The sequence below is a fragment of the Typopeltis vanoorti genome, chromosome 5, assembly GCF_054136105.1.
Source record: "Typopeltis vanoorti isolate ZY-2024b chromosome 5, IOZ_Tvanoo_1.0, whole genome shotgun sequence".
Lineage (NCBI taxonomy): Eukaryota > Metazoa > Arthropoda > Arachnida > Uropygi > Thelyphonidae > Typopeltis > Typopeltis vanoorti.
Window position 1 is genome coordinate 1017576 of NC_143553.1, and position 27932 is coordinate 1045507.

General features: G+C 39.3%; 1 protein-coding gene across 1 annotated transcript in view; it reads left to right on the forward strand.

Annotated features, from left to right (window-relative positions):
• The window catches only part of Ir25a (ionotropic receptor 25a), a 66740-nt gene extending 39592 nt beyond the window's left edge, over window positions 1–27148 (forward strand). The window contains exons 6-15 of the mRNA XM_090392948.1: window positions 142–261; window positions 652–759; window positions 4575–4781; window positions 9457–9656; window positions 10342–10487; window positions 10623–10872; window positions 14078–14277; window positions 25030–25162; window positions 25478–25605; window positions 27003–27148. Of these exons, the coding sequence (XP_090249074.1) occupies window positions 142–261; window positions 652–759; window positions 4575–4781; window positions 9457–9656; window positions 10342–10487; window positions 10623–10872; window positions 14078–14277; window positions 25030–25162; window positions 25478–25605; window positions 27003–27148 (1638 nt within the window). The remainder of the gene's footprint in view (window positions 1–141; window positions 262–651; window positions 760–4574; window positions 4782–9456; window positions 9657–10341; window positions 10488–10622; window positions 10873–14077; window positions 14278–25029; window positions 25163–25477; window positions 25606–27002) is intronic.
• Window positions 27149–27932: the final 784 nt, after the last annotated feature.

Here is a 27932-nt window from a genome sequence, read left to right on the forward strand (position 1 = left end):
TCTTGGAAAGGCTCTCATTCAGCAGTAGATTGACAATGGCTGATGATGATAAATATAATTTTATATAATATAATATATTATTTAATGTAATATAATTTTATATGATAATAATATAATTTATTTATTTTGAATTGTTCATAGGATTCGTACAACGGTTTCTACGGAAAATTTGTAATGAAGCCAACTGGCAGGAATTACCAGGAACTAGAGCTGTATATGCGGAAACTCACAAAAACCAGCGCGGGGAAAACAAGCAAGAGGGTAAGGAATTAAAAAAATCGGGTTCTTGTCTCTGGACCAACACTCAAACTGGCAACGCTTTGGTAAGAAGTAATTCAGCTCGCGACTGAAAGAATTGTCTTAGCTGCCCCACCCTAAAGAAAGTACCGATTTCGTCCAAATAAAATGTTGCACGTTTGCACCTCCGTAATCAGCTTGAATTGTTAGCATCGCACTGCAACTGCGTAGGCTAGAAAAAGGAAAATGTTAAAAATTAAACTCTTAGGTCGCCGAATTCTTATTTTTCTGTAATAGTTGCTTTTATTTTTTTCTGGAAAATAATACAACGCTCTTACTGAGTATTATAATTTACCTTCCAACATTTCTGAAATCTGTCAACTAAATTAATTCGATTGTGTTTTCTTTGTTCAGCTTGGCGTGTGGAAGTACGGGACACCCGCAGGTAAAATTCAGTACGAAGGCAGTGAAACCCTGAGCAGCTACGTGGCTGTCACTGTGTATAAAGTGACGACAGTCGAGGTAAGCGAAGTATAAAACGAATTCAAATTCAATCGAAAAATTTCACTTTTGAATTATCACTTCAATAAAATCTCTCTCGCTTTAGCATAATCGGAATTGTAAAAACTCATTTTTCAGTGTTTGCTTTTTCATCTTTTGTAAGTTAATTATTTATTCATTAAATGAATCGTTTTATAAGTTGATTTTCTGTACTAAATAAGAAACGACATTTATTTGGGAAACATAAAACGAAACTGCACTGCTGAGCGTACATAGAATTAAACATCAAGAGACGACGTCATGACAAAAAATAAATAAGGTCGGATAACTCTGCAGGCTGAAAGAGCTGATGGGTGAACCAATGAGTGGAAAGTAAGTCGCGAAAACGTTCATACACAAGGCACCCATTGCGTTTGCCAGACCTGACCTCATCTGACTATTTCCCGCTCCCAAAATTAAAGAAACGCTTGAAACGAACAAAATTTACCACAGATGAAGTGATTTCTGCAGCTGAGGACTTGTTTGTGCAGGGCCTTCGCCAGATTAGATCGCGCCCTGAGGCAAACAATTAAATATCGCCCCTGATGGATTATATAAGACAAAAATATAAGAAAATCTCCAATTGCTATTTTGTTTTTATTACAAGAGAAACATTAATGCAAAAGAATTACATAATAATATTAATTAAATGCTTGCTCTGCGGGGATATCGCACAATAAAACTGTTTATAAGCTCTTCTACATTTAACTTATAAGATATGACTGCCTCTATCAATATAGTTGCCAGACCAATCAATCTTTCTTGGGTCACTGCTGTTCGCAAATAATTTTTAATCAGTTTAAGCTTGGAAAAACGTCTTTCCGCACTTGCTACTAACAATTCCTGTTAGCGTAGCGACGGCGCCTACCGCAATATGGCTGAACGAGCGTCCTTATTAAGCCGCGCCGTGAGGCAGGCTGCCTCTATGCTACATCCTGTCGACGGTACTGGGTTTGTGCAACAAGGGAAAGACTTCTTTCTTAGAGGATTCCAAATGGCAGCAGCGTTGTAACAAGTGTATAATACTTTGTGGGGAATATGTAGAATAATGCGTAGTTACGTGGTTCTACATCAATTCCTTCACTGTGATTATCACAAATTTTCAGCGCACCCTCGTAAGGTTTACAAGATTGGGAGGCACAGATGGGAAGCAGAATATAGGGTGGTAGGGACGATATCTTATTAAAGTTGTGAGGACAGCACAGCGTTATAGCAATGTCGTCGAGAAAACTGATATGTATGCGTAAAGATGCGAGTGACTCCATTGTATAAGGCTTTATTCAGACCGCATATGGATTGCTGTGCCAAGATTTCGTTACTTGGTTTTCAAAAGGATGAAGATCTGTTGTAAAGAATTCAGAGGCGATTGACTGAGGTGGTTTCTAGTCGCTGGAATTCCGTTGTAGAATCTAGTGGATAGAAGGACGAGTTGGGGACGTCATCGAGACACATCATAAAGTTATTAAGGGGTAATTATCGGATTAATGAGCATCAGATTTTTCATAGAATGTGTGGAGACGGAAGAACAAGAGGCCATCCCTGGACGCTGTATAAAAAGGTGGGAGCAAATAGGTAAACTGGGTTTATTTTTCGTGGTGAGTTGACAGTGGTTGGAATGCGTTGCCTGGAAGTGGGTGTGAACACAGTGAATACATTAAATTGAACACATGATGAACTGTGTGTGTGTGTGTGTGTGTGTGTGTGTGTGTGTGTGTAATGAAGGACCTCCCAATATCAGTTGTTGACTCCAGGGAGGTCCGATAATAATATGTATAACCGGTCGTACGACACGTTAGGTTCCAGACTACATCCGTATAGCGAATTTCATCACACAGTGAATCACTGCTTTTTTTTTTTTTTTTTTTTTTTTAATCACTTGCAGAATGCATGTAACGGCTAAACAACGTTTTAAGCAGTGGCGGCTCGTCCATAAGGGCTGCAGCCCCTCCAGTATAAAATGAAAGTTCCTGTTTTATTATCGCCGTTCTTAAATTTTTATATATTTATCTAAAAAAACTATTATTTTCTTGGTTGTATACAATACCTTTCGATAGTATTTTATATAATTCATCGTTGCAGCAACAGTTGTATTTTGCGGTAGTCAATGTGCTGTGCGGGCTACGACTAGTATCAGTACTGGAAAGTATACTGAACGCTGGAGCTGCATTCCATGCAGACCGTAGCAAACTGCTACCCAGTAGGGAAAACGTAGTGGGAGCAACGCGTGCTTGGAGGAACTTTTCCCAAGCTTTTCTTCAACCGCTTCCCGAGTTAGTCGATCTCTGGCACGGGCAAGCGGGTTTTTTCTCCCGGGAACTCAAGAAAATCGACCGTAGCTGCAGGAAACCACATTATTTCAGGCAGTAACATATCCTGTTAGGGTTAGGGACCAAGAAATGGCAACACTTGTTTGCCGGTCTCTTGGTCGATGACTACCTATAATTAGTGATAGACATGGGCCAGCTATTTCTGCCTGGCTACCGGCGGAGAATGAACTGCTCACTCAGTCTCCAAAAGCTAGATAGGGTTTAAAGGCCTCACCTACTCCTACAAGGGAATAAAAAAAGCCTTAACTTATTCTATTTTAGCAGTAGGTGTATTAGTAGTAATAATAATGATTAATGCTCTTCCTCCTCAATATAATGATTGTTGGTATAGCAATGCTACTTTACTAAGGAATAATTATAGAACAATATGGATTCTTATTGTCTTTCTTGTCCGATAACTGTTTCATGTCTGTATATATGTGTGTGTTTATTGGAATGATCTGCCTGTTTCCCAGAGGTAAAGCCCAGCCGTCTCCGTATTAGGCCTGCTAACTTCCCTTCCGTCGAAGAGGGCTGATAAAAATTACGCGCGTCGAACATGGAAACGTTTACAAAAAAAAAAAAAAAAAAAAAAAAATTCTCGAAACGTTCCAGTTTTCAGTTCAGCTATATTCCTAGCTACAAAGAAAAGTGTCGAAATTATGTATTACAATAACTCTCGGACTTGCGGAATTAGGAGAAGTTGTGGGTACAAGAAGCTGTCTGCACAGCTCAGTTTTAGTTCCAAATGGATCGCTTTTATAACAACATCTTCGTAAAGAAGTTTCCAAATGATATTAGTAATTTCGCACTGGCTGGAAGAAATTTAATGAAAGTTTACAGTTAAGATTATTAAATTTTTCATTTCAGCCTGACTAATGCTATTGGTAGAATGATTTTTTTCTTGTTGTTGTTGAAAGTCTTCCCACTTGGTTATAGTTAAAGATACCAAAAAATTATATACTTCGGTAAAGTATTAAACCAAATTAAATTTGTTTTCTACAGATAAATCGCTATCTGCACAATGAAGCAGTATGTACACTTATAAAAAAACGTCCTGAAATGCGACAAAATAATTATTACGTTTCGGTGACCACTTGCATATGTTGTAACAATACGCTGAGTAACATCAGGTATTGTTACCTAACACATTTAAACAATAGTTTGCAAGAAAAATTACTTTTCGATGAATTTTTTCATAATTCATCGAAAACTTTTCGGTGAATCGTTTTTTCGATTAATTGCATTGTCGACGAATTGCCATTCATTAAATTGTCGTTCGATGAATTGTTAATTCGGCCAATTGCTTTTTCGATGAATTGTCGTTCGATTAACTGTTTTTCGATGAATTTTCATGGAACCTTTTTCTGTGAAGCTCGAGTCTGTAGAATGTGAAAAGTAATTAAGCGAAAATAAATCTGTAGAAATAAGTAACTCAGTTCCAGCAAAACTAGCACGGGTTAAGAAGATTTCTTTTTCTCTTCCGCACAGCAACCCCCGTTCATCGAGAAGGTGTGCGAAGGAGTGGGCGCAAATCAAAAGTGTCGCTTCGAAGGCTACTGCGTGGATCTGCTCGACCTGATTAAGGAAATTCTCAACTTCGAATACGACATCTTCGAAAATGAACAGCGGAAGTTCGGCACTTTTAACATAAACAACAACTCGTGGAACGGAATGATCGGAGACCTCGTAGACAAGGTAAGTCCTAGCTGAAGGTCGTGACGGAATCGGTCAGAATGTTGATACCAAATTCAGAATGTTAAAGAAAGAGGGAAAAAAAAAAAAAATTTGACATTTTCCACTGAAAATAAATTTCCGCTTCCGTTATTTATTTATTTGCCAAAATGATTTTGAATTCCTTTCCACGCGAATGAATTCCTTCTGCTCAGAATACACTTTTAATACAAAATATTAAACTTTATTGTGAAAACAGACTTTTGCTCACTCTCACATTCATTCTCTTCCAGCCGTGTTGCATGCCAGACGAAGAATGTGGCATCTGTTCACAAAGTCCCGAGCACGGATTGGTATCACTCCACCGCGTACTGTTCGTAATGGCATCCTCCTTGCCCCCGCAAAAAAATCCGCTTCAGAAAGAATCTTGAGAATATTTGTTGGACTCCTCAGCTTCACTTCCTTCCCGGTAGAGGGTGTAGTGGTGCTCCTCTGATGGAACATTTGTGCGAAGTTTTCTAAACCCCGAATTAGCTTTTAAATGTACAAGTCATCAACGTTGTTGTTGAAAGTTTTCCCACTTGGTTATAGTTAAAGATACCAAAAAATTATATATTTCGGTAAAGTATTAAACCAAATTAAATTTGTTTTCTACAGATAAATCTCTATCTGCACAATGAAGCAGTATGTACACTTATAAAAAAACGTCCTGAAATGCGACAAAATAATTATTTCGTTTCAGTGACCACTTGCATATGTTGTAACAATACCTACGGTCCTCGCTGTTAGCTAGTGGCTAAGCGCTTCGCAACCATATGCCTGGGGAAGAAGTGTCCTAGGTTCGATTCTCGTAGACGACGTGAGGAGCTTCAGCGATCTTTCTCAGTCATAGCCGAGTTAGCTGGTCTTAGGCGTGGACAGCAGGTTTTTTATGGCTTGCATTTAAATGGATACGGTGTAAGGAGACTTGAAAAAATGTTGCTGAAATGTAGTGGATGTGCAAAATCAGGGAAACTATATTTATTAAGGGGGGGGGGGAGTAGATATACAGACCTTAGGGAGGCAGTTGAATGTATCAATGAGTATAATATGCCCGAGCGAATAAGGACAACAAATCAGAGTGGGATAGTTAATATAAGGCGTCAAGGTAGGGTTGGGGCTAATGGGGGTCTTAAATTCATGTACACTAATACTAGGAGTATTAGGAACAAGAAGGAAGAGTTTTTGGCCATGGTTGGCACTTCCAGACCACAGGTTATTGGCATCAGTGAAACATGGCTAACTGTAGATGATATAGCTAGTGGGATTAAATGTGATGGGTATAGTGTGTTCAGGAATGACAGGGAAAATAAAATGGGGGGGGAGGAGTATTGTTGATCACAGCTGATGAACTGCAGCCAAGGAGAATAGAAGTTGAATTGCAGGATAGAGAAAAGAGCACATTTGAGACCATTTGGTGTGAGATTGTGGCTAGCAGAACAAAATAAACAATTGGGTGCTGCTATAGACCAAGTGATGGAAAATATGGTGGAGATATGCACAAGCAAATAGAAGAAATGATGGAAGGAGGGTGATTATTATGGGAGATTTCAACTATGGTCGTATTGATTGGAGTGAGGAGAGGACACACGGGAGGAAGGAATTGGATTTTATGCGGTTATTAAGGAATAACTATCTGCGACAGCACGTAATGGAAAATACTAGGGGTCAGAGAGTGCTTGACCTAGTAATTACATCTTAGGATTTGGCTGTAACAAATATGACCATACTGCCACCAATTGGTGAGAGTAATCATAGGGTCTTGACTTGGGAGGTGGCTAAAGGTGTGGATTTTACAATTAAGACAGGGTACGTATGGAATTATCGGGCTGGAAAGTATGACAAGCTTAGGAGTTTGATTGGTTCAGTGCCATGGCATGTACAACTGCAAGGACTAGAAGTTGATAGTGCATGGGAGGCAGTTAAGAAGTGTTTGAATGAAGCAATGGCTGGTTGTATACCTAGAGTCCGAATAATAAATCAACTAGAGGTTAAATGGATGAATAACACCATTAAGCTTGAGTAGCAAAAAAAGAAACTATGCAGGGAATTTAAGGAGAAAGGTGACCGGCAGGCACACGAACGGTATAAAGCGCAGGCCAGAAGGGTAACGAGTGTGGTAAGAAAAGCAAAAAAGGATTACGAAAGAACATTGGCCATGCAGGCTAAAGAGAATCCTAAACAGTTTTTTGATATGTAGCAAGCAAAAGGAAAAATGTATATGGCAGAATGATTTTAAAGAATGCCGATGGTAGGCAGGTAACTGCATCAGTTGATATAGTTGAGTTACTGAGTGAGCACTTTGCAAGAATATCACCCAGATGGTGAGATTGCAGAAACGAATGAACCAGTAGATTATACGGGAATTGTGGTGAATGAAGTGGAGCTGTGTAGTCTATTGCATAACCTGAATGTCAATACATCGGTGGGATTGGATGATATACCAGCTCGTGTCGTACAAGAAGCGGCTAAAGAATTGTCAGTACCCTTGACCATTTTGTTTAATTTGAGTCTCGGGTCTGGGTTAGTCCCGAGGGGTGGAAAGAGGGGGGAAATGGTTCCACTGCATAAAGGTGGTTCCAAGACTGCTGTTGTAAATTACAGACCGATTAGCATTTCAGGAATCGTTGTCAAGGTCTTAAAGAAATGAGTCAAGAAAAGTATATAGGATTGGATAGATGAAAATGGGATATTGTATGGGGGACAACATGGTTTTGTGCAGGGTAGATCATGCCTCAGTAACTTGCTCACGTTTTATAACACAGTGGCGGCTGAACTGGATAAGGGTAATGGGTTTACAGTGATTCTACTGGACCTTGCCAAGGCCTTTGACAGGATACCACATGGAACCCTAATCAGTAAACTGGAGCAGATGGAGATAGGGTTGGTGAGATGGATAGGAGGGTGATCGATAGAGAGATACCAGAGAGTGGTTTATTCAGGAGTTGAGTCCAAAAGACGGGTTGTGACTAGTGGTGTGCCGCAGGGCTCTGTTCTTGGACCACTACTTTTCAATTTGTTCATCAATGATATAGGAAATGATCTGAGAGGAAGTGTTCACTTGTTTCCTGATGATGCAAAGTTGAGTAGAGCCATTGTGAGTGCACAGGATGTCAAACGTTTACAAGATGATTTGGATAATTTGGAGAACTGGGCTAGGAAAAATGGATGTCAATTTAATGTGGCAAAGTGTAAGGTAATGCATTTTGGGGTGAAAAGAATAGCAGCAGTATATCACATTGGTGGAACAGTACTCCAGGAGATTGATGCGGCCAGTGATTTGGGAGTGTTGGTAGATAAGGAATTGAAGTTTAGGGGCACATTGCAAAATTGGCTAAATCTGCTCATCAAATCACTTGGCTTCTGAAAAATACTTTAACATGCAGAGACAAACAAGTTATTGTTCCTCTGTATCGAGCCTTGACAAGACCCCATCTGGACTACTGTGCCCAGTTATAGGCGCCATGATGGGGAGGAAGTGAAGAGGATCCAGAGACGAGTGACCAAGATGATAGCAGGTCTGTGGAATGAACCTTATGAGAATAGGTTGAAGATTTGTGGGTTGCAAAAATTGGTCGATAGGCGGAAAAGGGGTGATATGATTGAGACATTCAAATTACTGAAGCGTTTCTATAAGATTAGTCCAGAAGATATTTTTGAAAATAGGACTGGTGGCGGGAGTACTAGGGGCCATGCATGGGAGCTGGGCAAGAATGTGGTTAACAAGGGTGTTAGAGTTAGGTTTTTTACTTGGAGAGTGGTAAATGAGTGCAATAAGCTGCCAGAGTATGTTGTGGGTGCTACGACCGTGAATGAGTTCAAGGCAAGGTATGATAAATACTGTGTGAATGCCGAATAATTGTTCTTGACATGATGTTAGGGCCTCCCTCGATGAGTCTAAGGACTCCCTGGAGTTGCCCGTAATAATAACGTTACGCGAATGCGACTGTTAAAACGATGAAAGAAACTTCAAAATCAAATCAAGTATTGTAATTCGTTCAGAAATTCGCTCGTGTATTAAAACTTGAAATCTCTAAAGTGCCTTATAAAGGCCGAATTGGTAACTTTTGGTGGAATATTTTTAGCCAAGTTTATCAAAAATCTTTTCCCACCAAGCAAAAAATGCAGCGTTTTCTCCTCTCCATCCAGACTCTTGATGCAACTTCATAACTAGCTGGCGTCAGGTGTGTTTAAACACAACATTATCTGAATCAAAAATATTCTATTTCTCGTAATGGCGTTATATGCCAGGTAACAGCAAATTACAATAAAAAAGAATTTGTTAAAAGAAAGTAAATTCTTTGTCTGAAATTCAATTTCGTTCGAGAGTTTAAAAATGTTAATGAAAGAAAAAAATATTCCACTTACTGATCACCGAATGACATAACGAAGCATAGCAATACGACTGTGAATGGAATATATTAACATATTTAAAAAAGGTAAAATTAATGATTAATTACTGTGCCGAAGGGGAGGGCGAGCCCAAAGCTCTGTTGAGCAGAAGGCTGTTCACTTCACCCCTCCGTTTCGACACAAATATTTTCGTTAAACTTAATGACGTAGATTCCGTTTAGTGTTTTAAGATGCTTTCTGAACCTCTTCCATTGCACTTCAAGAGGTCTGCTAACTAATTCTCAATATTAAATTTCTCTGAATGCAGAAGGCCGACATAGCTCTTGGTCCGATCTCCGTCATGGCCGAACGAGAAACGGTGGTTGACTTTACGGTTCCATACTACGATTTGGTGGGCATCTCCATCCTCATGAAGAAGCCTCAAGTCCCTTCGTCTCTCTTCAAATTCTTGACAGTGCTGGAAACCAACGTGTGGGGCTGCATCTTAGCGGCGTACTTCTTCACCAGGTAAGTGCACCTTCTCTTACCATTTCAGGTTACTTGGTTTTTGAAGCCGGTTGCCGAGCTTCACCCCGCCATCCAGGCAACAGGTTGCAGTTCGAATCCCAGTGCGAACCTGAATGTTTATGATCATGTAAGGGGTCGATTATTTTGATCGCCTGGCGCGAGAACGCCACCCTGCTTAATGAAGGTTTAAAAAGTTTACTCTTTGTGGCGTGGGGTTAGCATAAAACGTTTCGATTCTTTGGCACGATCTCGGAAGTTATTTGTGATCCTCATCATAGGACACTCTCGATAATTTACGCATTGTTCAAGGCATTTTTAATGCACGTGTGCACGAAATTCTGTAATTATTAGGAACAACACATTTTTAATGTGAATCTGATTCGCGAACGGATGTAAACTTACAGTGCACTTCGATATTAGTTCCGTGGGTGAGCGAGTGGGACAAGTGTTAGGTGATCTCAAACTCTGCTCGGTGCACAGCTGAGAGCGCATCCACTTCGCTAACTGGGTTCGGCGGCAAAGCATGAAGTTTATTGCGGAATGCCTGAACATGCTGACTGAAGCTGGCTGTTTACAAACAAAACAGGTCTCGAATATCAAAATGTTCTGTAGGCTAAATAAACGCAGATTATAACAGTTGTTACCGGCATCATTTGTGCTATTATTTTGTTCGATTTCTTTACAGCTTCTTGATGTTTCTTTTCGACCGCCTGAGCCCTTACAGTTTTCACAACAATCAAGAAAAGTACAAGGACGATGACGAAGAAGAAAAGAGGGATTTCAGCATTAAAGAAAGTTTGTGGTTCTGCATGACCTCTCTCACTCCTCAAGGTCCGTAACAGTTCGCTAACATCCTCGTTATTAAATCAACTTACCCGTGGTAATATGAATTTTTTTTTTTTTTTAATTTACCTTCTAGTGTTTATTTATTTATTTATTTATTTATTTATTTATTTTTCCCTGCAGGTGGAGGAGAAGCTCCTCGCAATCTTTCTGGACGTCTAGTTGCTGCCACCTGGTGGCTATTTGGCTTCATCATAATAGCCTCGTACACAGCCAATCTGGCTGCGTTCTTGACGGTGTCTCGTTTGGATTCGCCCATAGAATCTCTGGACGACCTCGCCAAGCAATACAAGATCAAATACGCCCCGCAAAATGGCACCTCTTCGATGACGTACTTCGAGAGGATGGCTTACATCGAGGACAAGTTTTACGAGTAAGAATACCGAAATGGAGTTCTTAAAAAAACGTTCCCGCACACCAGTTGGGTCACTGCAATAGCATAATAAGATTTTGTGAAATAAATGCGATCACTCCTGGATTTTAATGAAGACGATTTGAAATGTAGCGTCTACGAATCACTTCTGTGTGATGAAGAATGACGTCACCATACAGGATTGCTGTTACGAAACGCCTTTCTCCGGAGCAGTTCGTAATAAGCATTTTTGTATGGCAACGCAAACGTGTCTTAGAAAAGCGACATTTCTTTTGAAGTTTCAGAGATTTTCGTATGAAAATAAATTAATCGCATGCAACTAATTGCTGGATTGAATTAAAATAGATAGCGGAAATCCTCATTCCATTGCGATCTCGTTTACCCCCCCCCCTTCAACTTAATATTGAAACGGAACATTTCGAAGCGTTCATACGCAGTGCCGTAAAGAGGGCATGGCGAAAGAGGCGCCCGCCACGGGCGCAAAACGTAAAAAATAAATACATATAAAAGTCCGCTATTTTATATTTTGTTTTTAAATTTCGGCAATTCACCGCTTTAGACACACAAATCCTGCAACTCACTTTGATGCGGTTAAAGCAAGTGTTTAACTTGTCGCATTTAGTAAAATTTAACTCGTTACATTTAAATTTTTCAAAATGTTTGTCATTTTTTAGTTGGGGGGGCGCCAGTTAGACACTTGCCACAGGCGCTTCATACCCTCGTTACTGTGCTGTTCACACGAACAAAAAGGAACATGGTTCGACTGTTCTCATCACCAACAAACTTACGGAATAAAAAACGCTGCTATCGAATGGCCTGATAGTTGGGAAGAAAGCGGCTTTCTTCATTCACAATTATTTCACTATTCCGGGAGAGAATTCTTATGAATTCTCGCCCCTGTCTACAAGATGCTCCGAGCGCGCTGAAATGGCATTGGCGACCACATCTGCTAGAAATCAATGACGTCGTTCAATAATCAAATAAACCGAAGTCCAAGAATTGAACCTTTTGGGCGTACCGAAAGGATCAAAATGGAAATCGGTTGACTGCTTAAGTCGTCATAAAATATTAAAATGTCCTCAAACATTCTTCCGTTCAATGTCTCGCGCGCAGCTCATGCAAGAAGACATGACGTAGAAAATCAGCACCGCACCACCCCGCATATTTTGCTTGCCACCAAGGGGAGGGAAGAAGCCTCTCGGGTTTCTAAAGGGAATGTTTCGTGCTGTTGACAAAAAGAAAAAAAAAATCTCCTTCAGGAATCTGTAAAGGAGGTTTTGGCTTTCTCAGAGTGATTAAGAAGATCTGATGAATACTAAGCTAACACAAATATTTTAACCCCCCACACCCCACCCCACCCCACCAGAAAAATAAAATAAATAATTCCAAGGGTTCAAAATGCGATGTTGACCCCCCCCCCTAAAAAAATAGCATTCGCATTGAGATGTATTTTAGTTGAATGCAACTTTTAAATCCCGAATGAGTTTCTTTCTTGCCTCTCCTAATAAAGAAGCTTTAAATATTTTTGCTTTGTGTAAAGGAATACTGATTGGTGATTCTGGGGGCAGAATTAATCCTACATCCAGTTAAGAATTATTTTTCTTTCTTTTTTTTTTTTTTTCATTCACGATTAAAAAATATTCAATTGGAAAAATTAGGCAACCTACCTGCTGTTGACGATGTTCCTCATCGGCTGACGTGATGATCGCAATACGAACAAATAACCCGGATGCATTCGGTAGGACAGGCGGCACTCAGCATTCTCGACGAAATGAAGCACGTGGGTTGCATTGTTCACAAGTGACTTTTTAAAAAATGAACGCATAAAGAAAAATGTGAAATATCTGAAGGAATAAGTTTCGAATGAAACTGCGAGAAGAATGTTTAAAAAACTCACGCGAGATAATCGAGTACCCCAGCACGAACAAGGAATGTGAAATTAAAAAGCACAAGACGGCAACTTGGTGGCGCTTTGGTCACAGACAAAGATTTAACTGAAGAGAGCCCAACCGTCGTTTTAGAGCTTCATCGTCTGCGGTTTCTTCTTCCGGTAAAACGTGCTTCAGACTTCACATGCGCAATTTGAGGCTTTCAAAGTTACAAACGTTGACTGTTATTTCTTATCGTTTGGTGTTAATTTCCTGTTGGAGTTTCAATCTTCTGCAACACCTCTATGAACATGGAATCAACACTAAATTAAAAAAAAAGAAACACTTCACTCATATCGGACTTTACTCTAATGTTTTTGTGTGTGTATGTATCACTCATTTTATTTATGACGTCTTCTCGGTTTGCTCCACCAAATGATATTAGAAACGTCAATGCAGGCAATATAATTTAAGATATTGTCAAATAAGGATTTTTTAAAGCAAAAATTGTAATTTAAATAAATCCTCCCTGGGAATTCGAATCCCCGGGGAGTAAGCAGCACTCTTTAAGTTCTAAGGTTTTGGAAATCGGCAGGCAGCCAGTCTGTACTCCGCCATTTCCTCTTTTAAGTGCGTTTTGGAGTGCTAGACGAAAGCTGATATTCTTAATCCTAATATTCAGTACTGTGTCCTTCCTTTGATTTTTTAATGAGTTTCGCTTAAAAACCAGGATTTCTTCTACCAAAGTTTGACTAACTGTGGAATCGATTGAAAAAAAAAAAAAACTCCTGGAAAAAGCTCCTGCAGTCGGTGAATAAAATCATACCTCTAAAGCCTTTCTCCTACAAATCATCGAATTTGCCAAGCCAACTGAAGCAGGACCACATCATCACGGTCCAAGGAGTGCATAAGTTGTGCTTCGGAGACTGTAAGATGGCTTTTATGCGCCATTTCAGCTGTGCAAGGAAGTCATGCTCCTTGTTACGCTGAGCTACGAAAATCGTCAATCTCTTAAGACTTTCACAAATATTTGTCCCATGGTGGGATCAGTAGGATTCAAAGCAAGTTCCTTCAGCTGAAATATAGGAGAGAAGAGAAGGCAGGGAAGGACGGCAATCATCACTAATCCACTGAGGTAAGCACACTCCTCGTGTTTTAAATTAGCAGATCAAGCCAGTGTCACCACTGAGGTGAGTTTTTTTGTAATTTTAAGAAAACTTTGTAATTCTTCCATCAGATATTTCTAAGCATTATGTTTTAAGACATCTGTACTTGTTAGTATCTGCGATCACCTCAAAGCGTAGATATTAATCTCACTGTTCAACGGTTGATCGTAGGATATGGAAGAACATGTCCCTGGACGACACGCTAAATGAAACGGAACGTGCAAAGTTGGCGGTCTGGGACTACCCGGTCAGCGACAAGTATACGAAAATATGGTGGACCATGAAAGAGACAAAGATGCCTCAGACGTTTGAAGAAGGTCTGCAGAAAGTCTTGAACTCTTCAGGACCTCAAGACGGATTTGCTTTTATCGGTAAGTGGCACTCTAGAAAATCAAAAATCACATTAAAAAAAACCTAGATTTACTTTTTTTCTCCCATTTCTGGCATTGCTCTTTGCTCGCATTCTTCAACTTTGCCAAAATGGTTGTTATAGAGTACAGAGGCCATTCAACATAAAAGATAGGGCATGTGTGTGTGCAACCTTATCATGAGGTGATTTATTTCCTACATGCTCCGTTGATTACAATGCACAGATCTCGTGTAGCTTCTAAATAACTGAATTAACATCCACTTTTGTATCAATAATCATAGTTACCCCTACATGTACGTATTCCTATATTTGCATACATATTTATATTTTTATATTTACATTATATAATCCAAACAGTGTCAGTAAATTATGTTAGATTACAACGATTGAAAGTGGATTTTATTGGGAAAAATTAAATAATTCTGAGTAATACTTTCGGATAAGTCTCTGTTTTGACGATGGCCACTCCTGTCCCGAAGTGATGATGTGTTATATGAGGGGGAATCCAGATGGAGTCCTGTAGCTAACAATCATACGGTAAGTGATCGACAGTATGTTGAAGGTGTAGACAACAAATGCATGATGACGATTCCAGAATATGGAACCTACACTATTTATCGCTAATTGTCTGGCAGTTTACAATTGATACCAACAGGTGAACAGTAATATCGGGTATGTCCACCTTTGGCTTTGATCACCTCCTGCACCCTTTAAGGGAAGCTTTCTACCAATGTGCCGCGGACATCAGGTGGAATTGTCTCCATCACGTCAGCACTAACTTCAGCGACAGATCGAACATGTGCTGCTCTGAAACTGTCGCCGCTCCAATTCGTCCCAGAGATGTTCGATGGGGTTGAGGTCTGGACTCTGTGCACGCCAGGGCAGTCGTTTAAAACCCATCTCTTCATACCATTCCATAACAGCTGCAGCTTTGTGGCATTGTCATCTTGATAGTAACTCGGGTCCATTCCATAATAACTCCACAGTGTAGGCAATACCTGATTATCCAGAATATCAAGGTACTTCGCTGTCTTCATGAAACCACGGACAACGACCAGTGCTCCCAGTACCAACTAGCTGAATGCCCCCCCCCACACACACACACACGCCATTACTCCTCCGCCACTAAACTTTACAAGCCGAACATCACAACAACGAACAAGGTGGCTCGTCTGGCCCGGCACAAAGAGCATGTGAACTAGACAACTGACCAGTGGAAAACGTACTCTGGAGCGATGAAGGTTCACCTGTTTCCAGTCTGTGAGAGGGTGTGGAGGCATACTGTGGTAACAAGCGTTCACTAGGCTGCCTCCACACCCTCTCACAGACTGAAAACAGGTGAACCTTCATCGCTCCAGAGTACGTTTTCCACTGGTCAGTTGTCTAGTTCACATGCTCTTTGTGCCAGGCCAGACGAGCCACCTTGTTCATTGTTGTGATGTTCGGCTTGTGCCCCGCTGCTCTTCTGTGGAAACCAGTGGCGGCCGGTGAAAATTTTAAGTGGGGCGCTGCATATAAAAAATAAAATAAATAAAAAAAAACTTTTTTTTCCTAATAGTAACGAATTTATTAATAAATAAATTTACATATTAAATAATTGCTTTATTAAAAATATTTCATCCTCACCACGAACAAACACCAATAATAAAAGTTTCGTATAATACTATTGCATTGACAAGCTCAAACGAATATCGGCGTTAGATCGCAGTGCATTTGTTTCGTATAACGATAATTGAAAAAATATTATTCTTTTCATATTTTCAACAGTGACACTCGTCATAATTCAGCCTTGTATCTATAAAAAATAAATAATTATATGTTATTTTAACAAAATAAAATTTACAAAAAATAGTTCACCACACACACGCACCAATAATAAACGTTTCATATCTCACAGAAATAAGGCGCACAAGCATACTAAGATATACTGCCCAAACGGCAGTTTGAATGACGTAACGTGCAATGATAGGCGCAAACGAATATCGGCGTACATCACAGTGCATTTGTTTCGTAATCTAAAGCGTTAATCGAACAATTCCAATTATTAACTATTCAATGAATCTCGAAACATCAACTGTAACCTTTAACATGTCGTACTGCATTTATATAATGTTGTAAGCATTGTTATTATTTATAAACACAAACAAAATTTAAATTTTTTTTTCCTTGGGGGTGCTGCAGTGTCGCAGTGCTTATGTACGAGCCGCCACTGGTGGAAACCCAGTAAATGGAGTTCATTTCACACATTATTAGTGTTCACCATGGTGTTAATGGCGCTATGGGACTCATCACGGATGGTCTGTGCCGATTGCAGCCTGTTTGTGATTGTCACCCGTTTTAACATCCTCCTGTCCCTGGAAGTCATTTTTACCAGCCGCCCTGGCAAAAATGACTAGTGATGCCAGAACGTCTCGATTTGTTGATCACATCGCCAACCGTTGATTTTGGATGCTTCAGTTGAGCAGATGGCACGTATGGACATGCCACCAGTGTGACAACCCACGATGACACCTCTCTGGAAGTCACTGGATTCACGTCGTGTTGCCATACCGCCTGTATTCAACTGCTACGATCAAATACTGCTTCCTACTATCTGTATACCGTTTTAACAAACCCGGAATGTTCCATAACTTCAAATAACAGGGGTGTCCGCACAATTATTGGTAGATAGTGTATGTAGGTAGTCTTCATTTTGCATGTCCCGTTGACAGCATGGTTAAGCCTGAAAAGATGATGTCTATTTTCAGCCGGAATCTGCTTCTGATACTTGGCACGAATTGGTTTGTTAATGATTCGTTTTTAGATGTCTTCCATTCTTCTTACCACAAGTTTAGGCTTATGGTAAGAAGATGTTTAACAGCTATAAAAACATTTTCTGAAGAAAATGTTTTTATAGCTGAAACTGTGTGTGTGTGTGTGTGTGTGTGTGTGTGTGTGTGTGTGTGTGTGTGTGTGTGTGTGTGTGTGTGTGTGTGTGTGTGTGCGTGCGTGCGTGCGTGCGCGTGTGTGTGTGCGCGCGCGCGCACGCACACACACACACACCCTCTTAATGTTTTGGACATTTCGTGAAGTACAGTACTCTTAACATCAAGCATTAGTATTTTTGTCGCTTTTATCATCCGGAAAAATTTTCTCTTCATTCGTTTCTCGAGTCCAAAGAAAAACAAAAAGTTTCGAGATTCGAAATTTTCATAAATTGAAAGTGATAAATCTGAAACACAAAAGTGCCGAAGTTATTTAATTTTAAAATTAATTAACCTATTCCAAGACCGAAAATAACACAAATAATGTTCTTTTACACATCTAGTTGTGTTTCCTTTAAACACGATACAATAATATGGCTGACTACAAATCAGTTGCAACGAAACAGCCCCACGTCATAGAAATTTTTGTTATGCTTAACCGCTCGGAGTCGGTACTGTTGCAGCTTTACTCCTCTTATTGACAGAAAAAAATACTCAAAACAAAAATACTAATAGCCAACAGACGTTTTTGATGTAGCGCACGGTGAAGTTACTATTTTTCAACTATCTCACATTGGATTGCTTCGGTATTGAATGAGGTGTTTTTCCCCATTAAGCTTTCTGCCTGGTAGAGCTCTGAACAGAGCCAACCAGTTCGAAACAGCTGTCAGGCCAGTGAAACTTTTATCAAATGCACTAATAAAAGGCGAATATACGGAAGCCTGGGCAGAGCTCGTGTCTGAAGTAGAGCAAGCTAAGGCGATGCCGAGTATTGAGTCCAAGCTCTCTGTTCAAAATTTCTAAACTTTCAAAGTTTCTACATCGATTTCGTTTTGAAATAGGGTCGGATCTTTAATATCTCTATTTCTATTTATTAATTTTCATTTTTAAATCATATTTGATAGCTCGTGTAAGATAAACGTAATACCTTATAATTTAAATTTTACTTAATTGTAGAATTTGAATATGTAACAACGGAGAATATTTTGGATCCATTCATATTTTATAGTCAAATATAGGAAGAAACTTAAAAGTTACCAGCGAGCTTATGAGAACAAAACTAAGACAAGTGCAATGCTCTTCAGCATTGGACTTGTCTTAGTTTTCACTACTTAAAAGACGGAGTCAAAATCTGCCCAGGAGCCCCTACGTTCGCCTTTTATTAGTGCTTAAATTATAATCCTGCAACTGTTGATCATCACGGACAGTAGAAACCTAGAGAGAGAGAGAGAGAGAGACATGGATGGATGTATCATATCTTTTATTTTAAAATCATCATCATCAGAGGTTCAAATAGACACTTAAGCGCCCGCCGCATTCCAGTCCTTAGCAATCCTACATCAGAAAGTTAAATTCATAACAACGAAACCCTCAGAAGGTGCTTAAACAATTTCTGAAGCTAAAAGGACATCGGATCGTACTGCTGCGGTATTGAGAGGATTTTTGCTCTCTCTACGCTTCTATCTGCTCCCTGATGGGACCCAACATTTCGAAACTGCCATCGGGCCAGTGAAACGTAATTTACGCACTAATAAAAGGCGAACATATGGGCTCCTGGGAAGATCTTGTGTCTTCTTAGTAGAGAAAACCAAACAACTCCGCCGAAGGTTATTCTCATCAGCTCGCTGGTAAATTTCTAAACGGTTTTTTGTTTCTTTCTGGATGTGACTGTAAAATATGAACTGATCCTCCCCTTTTACATCATCGTCATTGGTTCTAACAGACACTTAAGCGCCCGCGACCATCCAAATATCCTTGAATTTCGTAAGCATAATTCTAGGCTCACGTGATTAGCTCTTTGCCTATAAAGTGTTATTTGCATGGAAATTGCCTCATCTCCTTTTGCCTGATTACGAGATGAAAAACCGACTTTCCGGTAGGAATAACCCTTGTATCAAACTGTCTAATTCACCCTCAGTTAAAAAAAAGGTTTTTCGCTTAGAAGGGATTCGAACCCAGGTCTTTCCAGACAACGGACTTCGTCTATACCGACTGAGCTACGGAGAGTCTATTTTTGCATGTTACTTATGACAAGTTGAAGGCTTTGTATTTCGGTAATTTTAATATTTTTACTATAGTTTCAAATTAAAAATAAATCGATCCACAAATTGGAAGCGCTTGAAGAAATCGAAAAATAAGGAAGCACCAGCGCAGTTATTATCTAAAGCAGATTTTTGGTAAGCAAGACACGAAGTGGAATGATGAAAGAAGGTATGCGTAATCAAATTTTGAAACAAGGGCCGAGGAAAATAAGGAACCTTTAAGTAGCCCGAAATAATTAAGGCTGAGAATTCAATTTGAAACGTTTGTAAAACAAGAAAAGTGAACGATGTAGGCTTGTAGTGAAGATGGAATCTCAGTTTGAACATTTGCTAATCGTTCATTTATACACGACTCCATTTCAAAAAAGAATTATCAAAGAACCAGTCAGATATCGTCAAGTTAATTTTGAACACAGAAGCAAAGAGCAAATACACACACCGGAATTAGAAACTTTTATTTAATTGCGTGTTGGATCTCCTTTAGCGACTGTCAATACCGATCCTCTTCAATTCCCTGAGCACAGTTCGGTAAGATATGAGGCTGGAATATGAGCCTTCGTTAAAGGTTTCGGTCAACTGCTGAAGTTGTTTATCCGTACAACCATTTCAGATGATGGCGATCTCGTTCCTGACATACTGTCTAAGGACCACAGTTACACCTTTTAGAGACAAGCCATGTGGGTTATTTCTCCGCTTATTAAACACCCGGGATATCTCACCTTTTGAGAAACCAGTCATCCCTGCTGTTTTTAAAATCGTGGCTCGAAACGGACACCTTTCACGCTAAGTCCTTTCTCGAACTCAGAAAGACCTTTTCTTTTTCCCATCGCGATGGACACTATTTTTGCAATCACTGACCAGCAACATTCTTAAATCGCTGCCTAGAACACATGGTGACACATGGGACCAAGTATTTTGCATATATCCTAGGTAAGTGACGTTTTCGTATAACTGCATAAATGTTTCTAATTCGGTGGTCAGGGTGCGTATCAAAAATTAAAGAATATCAGAATCGGATCACTGTTTTAGTCTTTTAGTGGACCAGTGTTGGAAATAAAAGATATTTCAGTATTGTCGTTCATTCAGATGACGCAAAAAAGGTTTCATTTAGGATTAGTTCGTATACATCCGAAATGTTATCACTGAAAAAATATTCAAAATTGTGAATATAAATGTAACTTAGGAATGCAAGAATTCGGGATAACTTTGAAAAACATCCTGTGGCTATAATGAGGATGGGTGCAGAAATTTGGACGTGAAAGCTTAGTTCAAAATTTACTCTGCCTTAATCAGGCAACTAACTTCGACGCATTTTATAAAAATGCGTCAACAATTGCATTATTTAAAAATATTTAAAATTCTAAATATATTTAAAATATTTAAAAAAGAATTTTCAGGAAAATAAATTGTATATTTTTTGTAAGAAATTATATAATTTTTTTTAAGTCCCGGAAATTCCAGGGACTTGGAAAAAAATCATCGCGAATTCTGGGAACAGAAAACTAGCCGAGACTCAGAAACGCTGTTCGGGAGAAACTGGTGGCGTCAGTTAAGAACGACATAGAAAGCCAAGATTCCTACATACGCCGGGTAATTCTCACAAAATAATAACAATAATAATATAAATAAAAAAAAAAAAAACGAAATGGTTGGAAAACGAATTTTCTTCGATATCTGTAAATAGATTTGGTTAATATTCTATTATGGTCGAGCGTGCAGTGCACTATTAATGAAGATACTCATCTGAGAGGTATACATAAATAAACAACAACACATAAATATACTCTACGAGTATATTTATGTGTTGTTTGTTTTCCCCTGTGGAACTTGCTTTCCATTTCTCTGGTGAATGAATTGTTTGTTTTCACTGTACTTTGGTAGATAAATGAATGCACTATGATGTGAATATTATACGGACGCACCCATCCTCCCCCCTCCCCCCCACATACACACTCCACGATGTGAATATTATGCAGGCGCACCCATTTTCTCTCTAATTATAACCGCGGTCGGAAAATTCGATAGCACATCACTGACCAGTGACTGCATTTACGTACGGTACAGGAAACACGGAGTTGTTCATAGTTAACTGACCGCAGAGAACTGTTAATAAGTATTATTGGAGCCTTTTTAAATAACCAGAGGATGCAGTAAAGGTCATCAGTTCACAGAGGCCATTGCATTCTAGATGGGCTGGTATGATGTCTGGTGGAGAATCAAATAACAACAATCAATTTCTGATTTTGTGTTTTCTCATCGAAAAAAAAAATCTGTTATCTCATCAACAGTTATATCAGGTCATGACATATTAGCAAGATATGAATGCACTGCCAATCAATTCATCTGCGTTATTTGTTCGCTGCAACAAATGTTGTTCGCAGTGTCAGCTTCCTCTGTTCTACTTCGTGCCATTCAATTAGCTTGTTCTCCTTGAATGAAACTAAACATGGCGATCGTACCTGTTAGTTGCGTGTTTTTTCTCTAAGTGTGGCTATTTTTGAGGAAAGAGAAAATACCTTCGAGGAGGGGACCGCATTATCCCTAAATGTGAATGAGATACTCTCCTTCAGCTGATATTCAAAATTAAAGCAAGTTATTATCAAGGAAAGAACCTTACAGCGTTGAAATTAGGACGGATCTTTAATATCCACTATTTCCACGTCATCAAACAAATTACATTCCAACAAATGTCACGTGCTCTTTCATGAACAAAGAAACCTTAAAAGAGGGGAAAGGGAACAACTAAGACTGTTTTGCATGTTAGGTCTCCCATTCTGGCATTCGCTTCGCTTTATCCAATGTACACTGGAGAGAGAGAGAGAGAGAGAGAGAAACTAGGTTTTTGCAGAGGTGAGTAACCGAAACTTGGTTAAAGACCGCGTAGAAGAATCTTTCCACGGAGACGAATCGCATCACGTGCTGAGACCCTCGCTGCTTTTCGGACTCCCGAAATCTCTCGATTAAATGACTCTTAGTCCACCCACAGTACTAAAGGGATGCTACAGGGTTATAAACGTTTGCGAGTGGATTCACAAACATTTTTTATAAAATGCATATTTCTTATCGCCCTTTAAAGAAGCTAACTCCAATCTCGCACACAACAAACTATTGAGATTTGCCACTTGAAAAACTGAGGTGAAGCCAGTTCACGTTAGGTTTTATTTGTTCTACTTCCGGAAGTTATGAGTAAATACGATGTCGAAGAAGACAAAAATGAGGTCGCTGTTGTTTGGACTGTGAAGAAAGTCAGTGGCGCACTCAGGATTTAATCTTGGAGGGGGCCGAGCGCTCAGGATTTAACCTTTGGGGGGGGGGAGAGTTCAGTAGACGTTTTGCGAATACACACTACCAGTGGCGCACCCAAGGGGCCCTGGCCCCCTCCAAAAATAAAAAGAAAAATGTACTTGAAAATTTTCCAAAATTTTTTTCCTAATTGAAATTCATTTTTATATTTACGTTGTGTCGTTTTTCTATTTGCCTAGTTTGCCAGAGGACGGGTATCATGTATTGGCGGTCACTGCAGATAATCGGTCATAGGTCGTATTCAATGTGTTGTGTGTATTCTCAAATAGTCTACTCAACTCTCCCCCCAAGATTAAATCTTGAGTGCTCGGCCCCCCCTCCAAGATTAAATACTGAGTGCGCCACTGCACACTACACATCGCATACGACCTATAACTGAGCATCTGCAGTGATCGCTAATTCATAAGTACCACGCAACATAAATTTAAAAAAAATGAATTTTAATTAGGAAAAGATTTTTGGAAATTTTTCTAGTGTTTTTTCCTTTTCTTTGGGGGGTGCCCAGGCCCCTTGCCCCCCCCCCCCCTCTGGGTGCGCCACTGAAGAGAGTTCTTCCATTTTCTGTTTCGCTTCTTCTTTCAGTATATCCCGATAATAATTTATGCCAGTCTTATCTTATCACCGTCACTTAATTTCCACTTGTGCTAAAAGGTGGCGGCTAAAATTGAAAAATCCCGCAGTTCCTTCATTCAGATCTCACCCTCGAGAGGTATTGCGCCTCCATACGCTGGCTGAGGGTTCTCCAGAGTCTACCCTGGAGACCAAACACGAAAGTTTTTCACGCCACTTCAGCCTCCATCAAGCAGGATGGGTGATGGCCCCAACCAGACGATGAATTCATCTGGCACCTCGGGCATCCGTGACCACAGTGGAATTCGAACCCATATTCTGTTGACGGATAGCAAAAGCGCTTTTCTCTCGTCTAAGCCGACGAAGCTGTCCCAAGCACAAAATGAAAATTAAAAAAATCGGAATTCAGTTCAGCAAAATTCGCAACATTCAATTTTCATTGAATGTCAGCAAACAAGAGGGAGCTTTTCCCATCTCGTCCTCATCTTCTCAAAGAACCATCAACGATCTGCTTCCTCTCTCTCTCTGTATATACTTCAACTATATATATATATATATAGTTGAAAATAAAAGTCGACATTATTTAGTCCCATATATAATGTCGACTTTTATTTTCAGCGCATATCATTGTACAAAATTACTCTAAATGTTATATCTCAATTATTTTCTGCATGTATTCGTGTGCCCTCATCGATAGTCATTTAATTTTTTTTAGTGACTGAATCGCCCACATTTGCATTTTTATAGTAACCAATATAGCTACAGTCCTTGGCTGCACACCTTGTACAGTTCTTTCTATTCTATTTCCTTTTTCTGCTCTTTGTTCCTAAATCTTTTCTTTAACTATCAATCTCTATATTACCAATAGGAAAATGATTGCACGTTACTTTTAATAACATATGTAGTATTGCTTTTTGCCATCTACTATTATCACTTGTATTGTTCTAAATACTTGTTGCATTCATTTGTACTACTTCTTCAGTGCGTTAATAAAATTTCAATTTTCCGGGTGTGCAGCGAACACATAGCACACTCGGAATATATGTCCCTGATATACACATGATAAATGCAATGAGGGCGGCTAACCCTATCAGCGTATTGCACTGCCTGTCAGGACGTATGTTTTATGACCGTTTTCCATGCTTATGGATTAAGCATGAGATTAAAAGTGAATTATAGCATGATCATAAAGGTCCAACGAATTATAAGGATCGTTGAATCCCAGACAGATTGGTGTCTTGCTATTTCCATCGTCATAAGGCAGTGCAACGAAAGTGTGTCGAATACAAAACATTTGTGCACATTTACTTCAATTAATGACACGCTGAAAAAAAATGTATGGGGTGTGTGCGCGTATTTAAATTGTTTTCAAGCTTGATGAAAAAAATGTTAATTCCATATATTCTATTTTATTAACTAACATACAATTGAATTAAAATATTTTAAGAATGTCCGATCATGATTCTAATACATTAACAAGTAAATCCCATGTTCCGTGAGTCCTCACAGATACAGTCACTGGATTCTGCAGTGATTGGATCGCGCAAATGTAATTCTCTAGTAACCAGCATGGCTGCGGCCCTTGGTTACACACGTAAAACGTTGTAAAATCTCACTAACTTATTTCAAACATTTTTATAAACTAAGAAAAGTATCTGATAACGTATTTTCCTCTACTTATATAATATTTTTAGGAAAATATTTTTATTTGTCTATAGCAAAATAATCAGCCAAAAATAAATGCAAAAACCAAATGTGATAATAAATACTTGAATATGATAGTAATAGCAGAAAATATGACAGTAATACTTGAATTGTATATTTATTAATATTACGTGATGAGAATAATAAACTCAAAGCGATATTATTTGGTAGCGGACGCCACGCAGGTGAAATATGCCACGATGACGCACTGCGAACTGGTCGCGATAGGCAACGAGTTCAGTCGCAAACCACTCGCTCTTGCCGTGCAACAGGGGTCTCCTTTGAAGGATCAGCTTTCTAGCGCGTGAGTATTCTTTATTTTTACGCACGCACGCATGCACACAGTTTAAAACATTCATTTGCTATGCTTCTACCCTGAAATTACTGCTTAACTAGCTGCTCTTGAAACCTTATCGGGAACGTATAAGAGAACCCTCTCTTAAGAGGGGGGGGGGATAATATTTTTCGGTCGATCGAATGCCTTTACTAAACAGCACGGGCTCACAATTTACTTATTTTATTTCACTGTTCATTTTTTTTTAAATTTTTTTTGTTATCGTAAAATGCGAGAGAACTTTTGAACGACACGTTTCATGAGCGCAACGTTATTTCCACGCAGAATCCTGAAACTGCTGAATCAAAGAAAACTAGAAGGCTTGAAGGAAAGATGGTGGAACAAGAATCCAAAGCGTGTCAACTGTGAAGATAAGGAGGAACAGAGCGATGGGATCAGCATTGCCAATATTGGTAAGTTACAAATTCCATCAGGCTGACTTTAATGTGACCTTTTGAATGAATAATTAGTAGAAAAATTTCTGGAGCAGTTGCTCAGTCCGGATTTGAATTTGCTTTCTTCGGTTAGAGACGTGTAACTGTTGACTCAGTTTTTGGAGGTGGTGTGGAGAGTACTTTGAAAATTTCCCCGAGAACACTCATCTGGCGTATCATCATCGCCCTGAGTGAAGAAGTTGCCGCTATGTTGGGTCATTTTCCTACAACTTTTGCAGAAATTGTGTCTTCCAATTCAGCATATCATAGCCCGCGTTGTTGACATTGGAGGCACCAGAAAGGTATTTGTGTTTCTAGGAAAGGCTGCATTGGCCAGTGTATATAAATAATTAAATGCGGATGATTTTCAGCACTGGCACATCCTCATCAGAACTTAATGGAGAACTGATTTAGTTTATTTGTGCTGCAGCTTTCTTCCTGTACTTCCTGGTACCAAAAGTCCTAAACCCAAAGAAACTCTTCCGCTACTAAAAATCTTGACCATGACAACGTATTATCCACCCCTTAAATTTCATAACATCAGATGCTTTGATATTTTCCCTCTATCTTGGGATATTCTCGGATCTGCAATCATCTCGTTATGTGTTTATCCTCCTGCGTGCCACGACGTGTTTTTACAACGCCCTCTACACAGTTTTCACTGATTGCTCATTAAACACATTTTCAGCACAGAACTTGGCACATTCTGACGGCGAATGCGCCGTAAAAGAAATTTATCCAATGTCACCACGGAACTACTACAGTCCAGTCCAAGCAACTATCGCGGTTCCCGCCAATATTTTTTCACACCGACGTGCTCTGATCTCCTCTTTCACTTAACTATTTCTGTTAGTGACACCTCCTTTGCTTACAAGCCGTTTATCTTTCTCAAATAAACCGAGGTCTGTTGTTATTTCAAATTATGACATTGGCGTTTTATGTCTGTTGAATGCGTGTTTTGTGCACGTTTGTATGTTCTGCGCGGGTTGAAAAGAAAAAAAAAATTTCCAGTTTGAGGGAAGAAAAACATTTCCAACGCTAACCCACTTTCAATCAAAAAGCTCTTATATAAGTTCTTGGCGTTCTGGACGGGATTCCGACCTCTGTTTTTCCCAACCAAATAGCATCGATACCGACTGAGCGACAACCTGAGGTCAGCCAAACATGCTGACACTTCCGGTTACTGATTACCGCTTGTATCTGCATAAATCAGCTGACTGAAGATCTTCTCTATTGAATATTCGTTTTTAACATTCAGAATATTCCTCGCTGTATTATAGCGAGTAAAATCCTGTAGATTTCTGTCATGTTTTAGTTTAACGAAACACGTGAGATGAAATATTTGTGTTAATTCTGATTTCTTTCTTTATTTTCAGGTGGCGTGTTTATTGTGATCTTCATAGGAGTGGTGCTCGCTTGTATCACTTTAGCCATCGAGTACTTCTACTATAAACGCAAACGAGACAACACCAAAATCGTAGCCGTCAAGGAGTACGACACCAAGAATAAAGACAGACATTGAAAAGGAACAGAAACCCATCACGTAAATGCTTTCAGAGAAGAACATTTGATAATATTCAAACATTTATTTCTGTTGTTCGTGAAAATGGCGGCGAAAGGGTAACCATATAAAAGGAGAAACTTAAATCTAGAAAATCTTTAGATACGAAATCTTGTATAGTTCGCCCACCGATTTGAGGTCCCTCGACACTTCTGCGCATGTCAGAAAAAGGAGAATCCATTCCGATAATAGGGTAATCAGTCTGTCTTCTGGGATGTAATAATAAACAAACTGAGTTTGTTTATTATTACAGGTCGGAAAATTTAGTTTTTCTTTTACGAACATTGTTGTTTTTAAAGTGTAACTATTTTGCTTGTATAACAGTTGGAAAAATGTACGTAGAGTGTTAACACGTGCAAATACTGCGTTCTACATAAAACAATGTCACTTCGCTCCATGATAAGTTTCCTTTTATTCTGGGACTTTTTAAAACAAAATCCGATTTCATGAAGTATTTTCCTTAAAGTTTCTCTTTTCCAAGGAAAATTAATTTTTTCTTTAAGCAGAGGAATCAATTTCGGAACAGTTGGCACTCTTTTCTCGACCACGTAAAATTCGTGAATAGCTCTTCTTATAACGTCTACATCAAAATCATTCAAAGCTACGGTTTCGATGGTTTACTTTCTCTGGCGCTTTTTTTAGGAGATTTAAATTTTAGCTTACCTTCACCTTTCGATTCACTACGAATTCTTTTAACAGTTGACCCCGATACGCTCGCAATTGCACTTGCACATTTTATGACTTG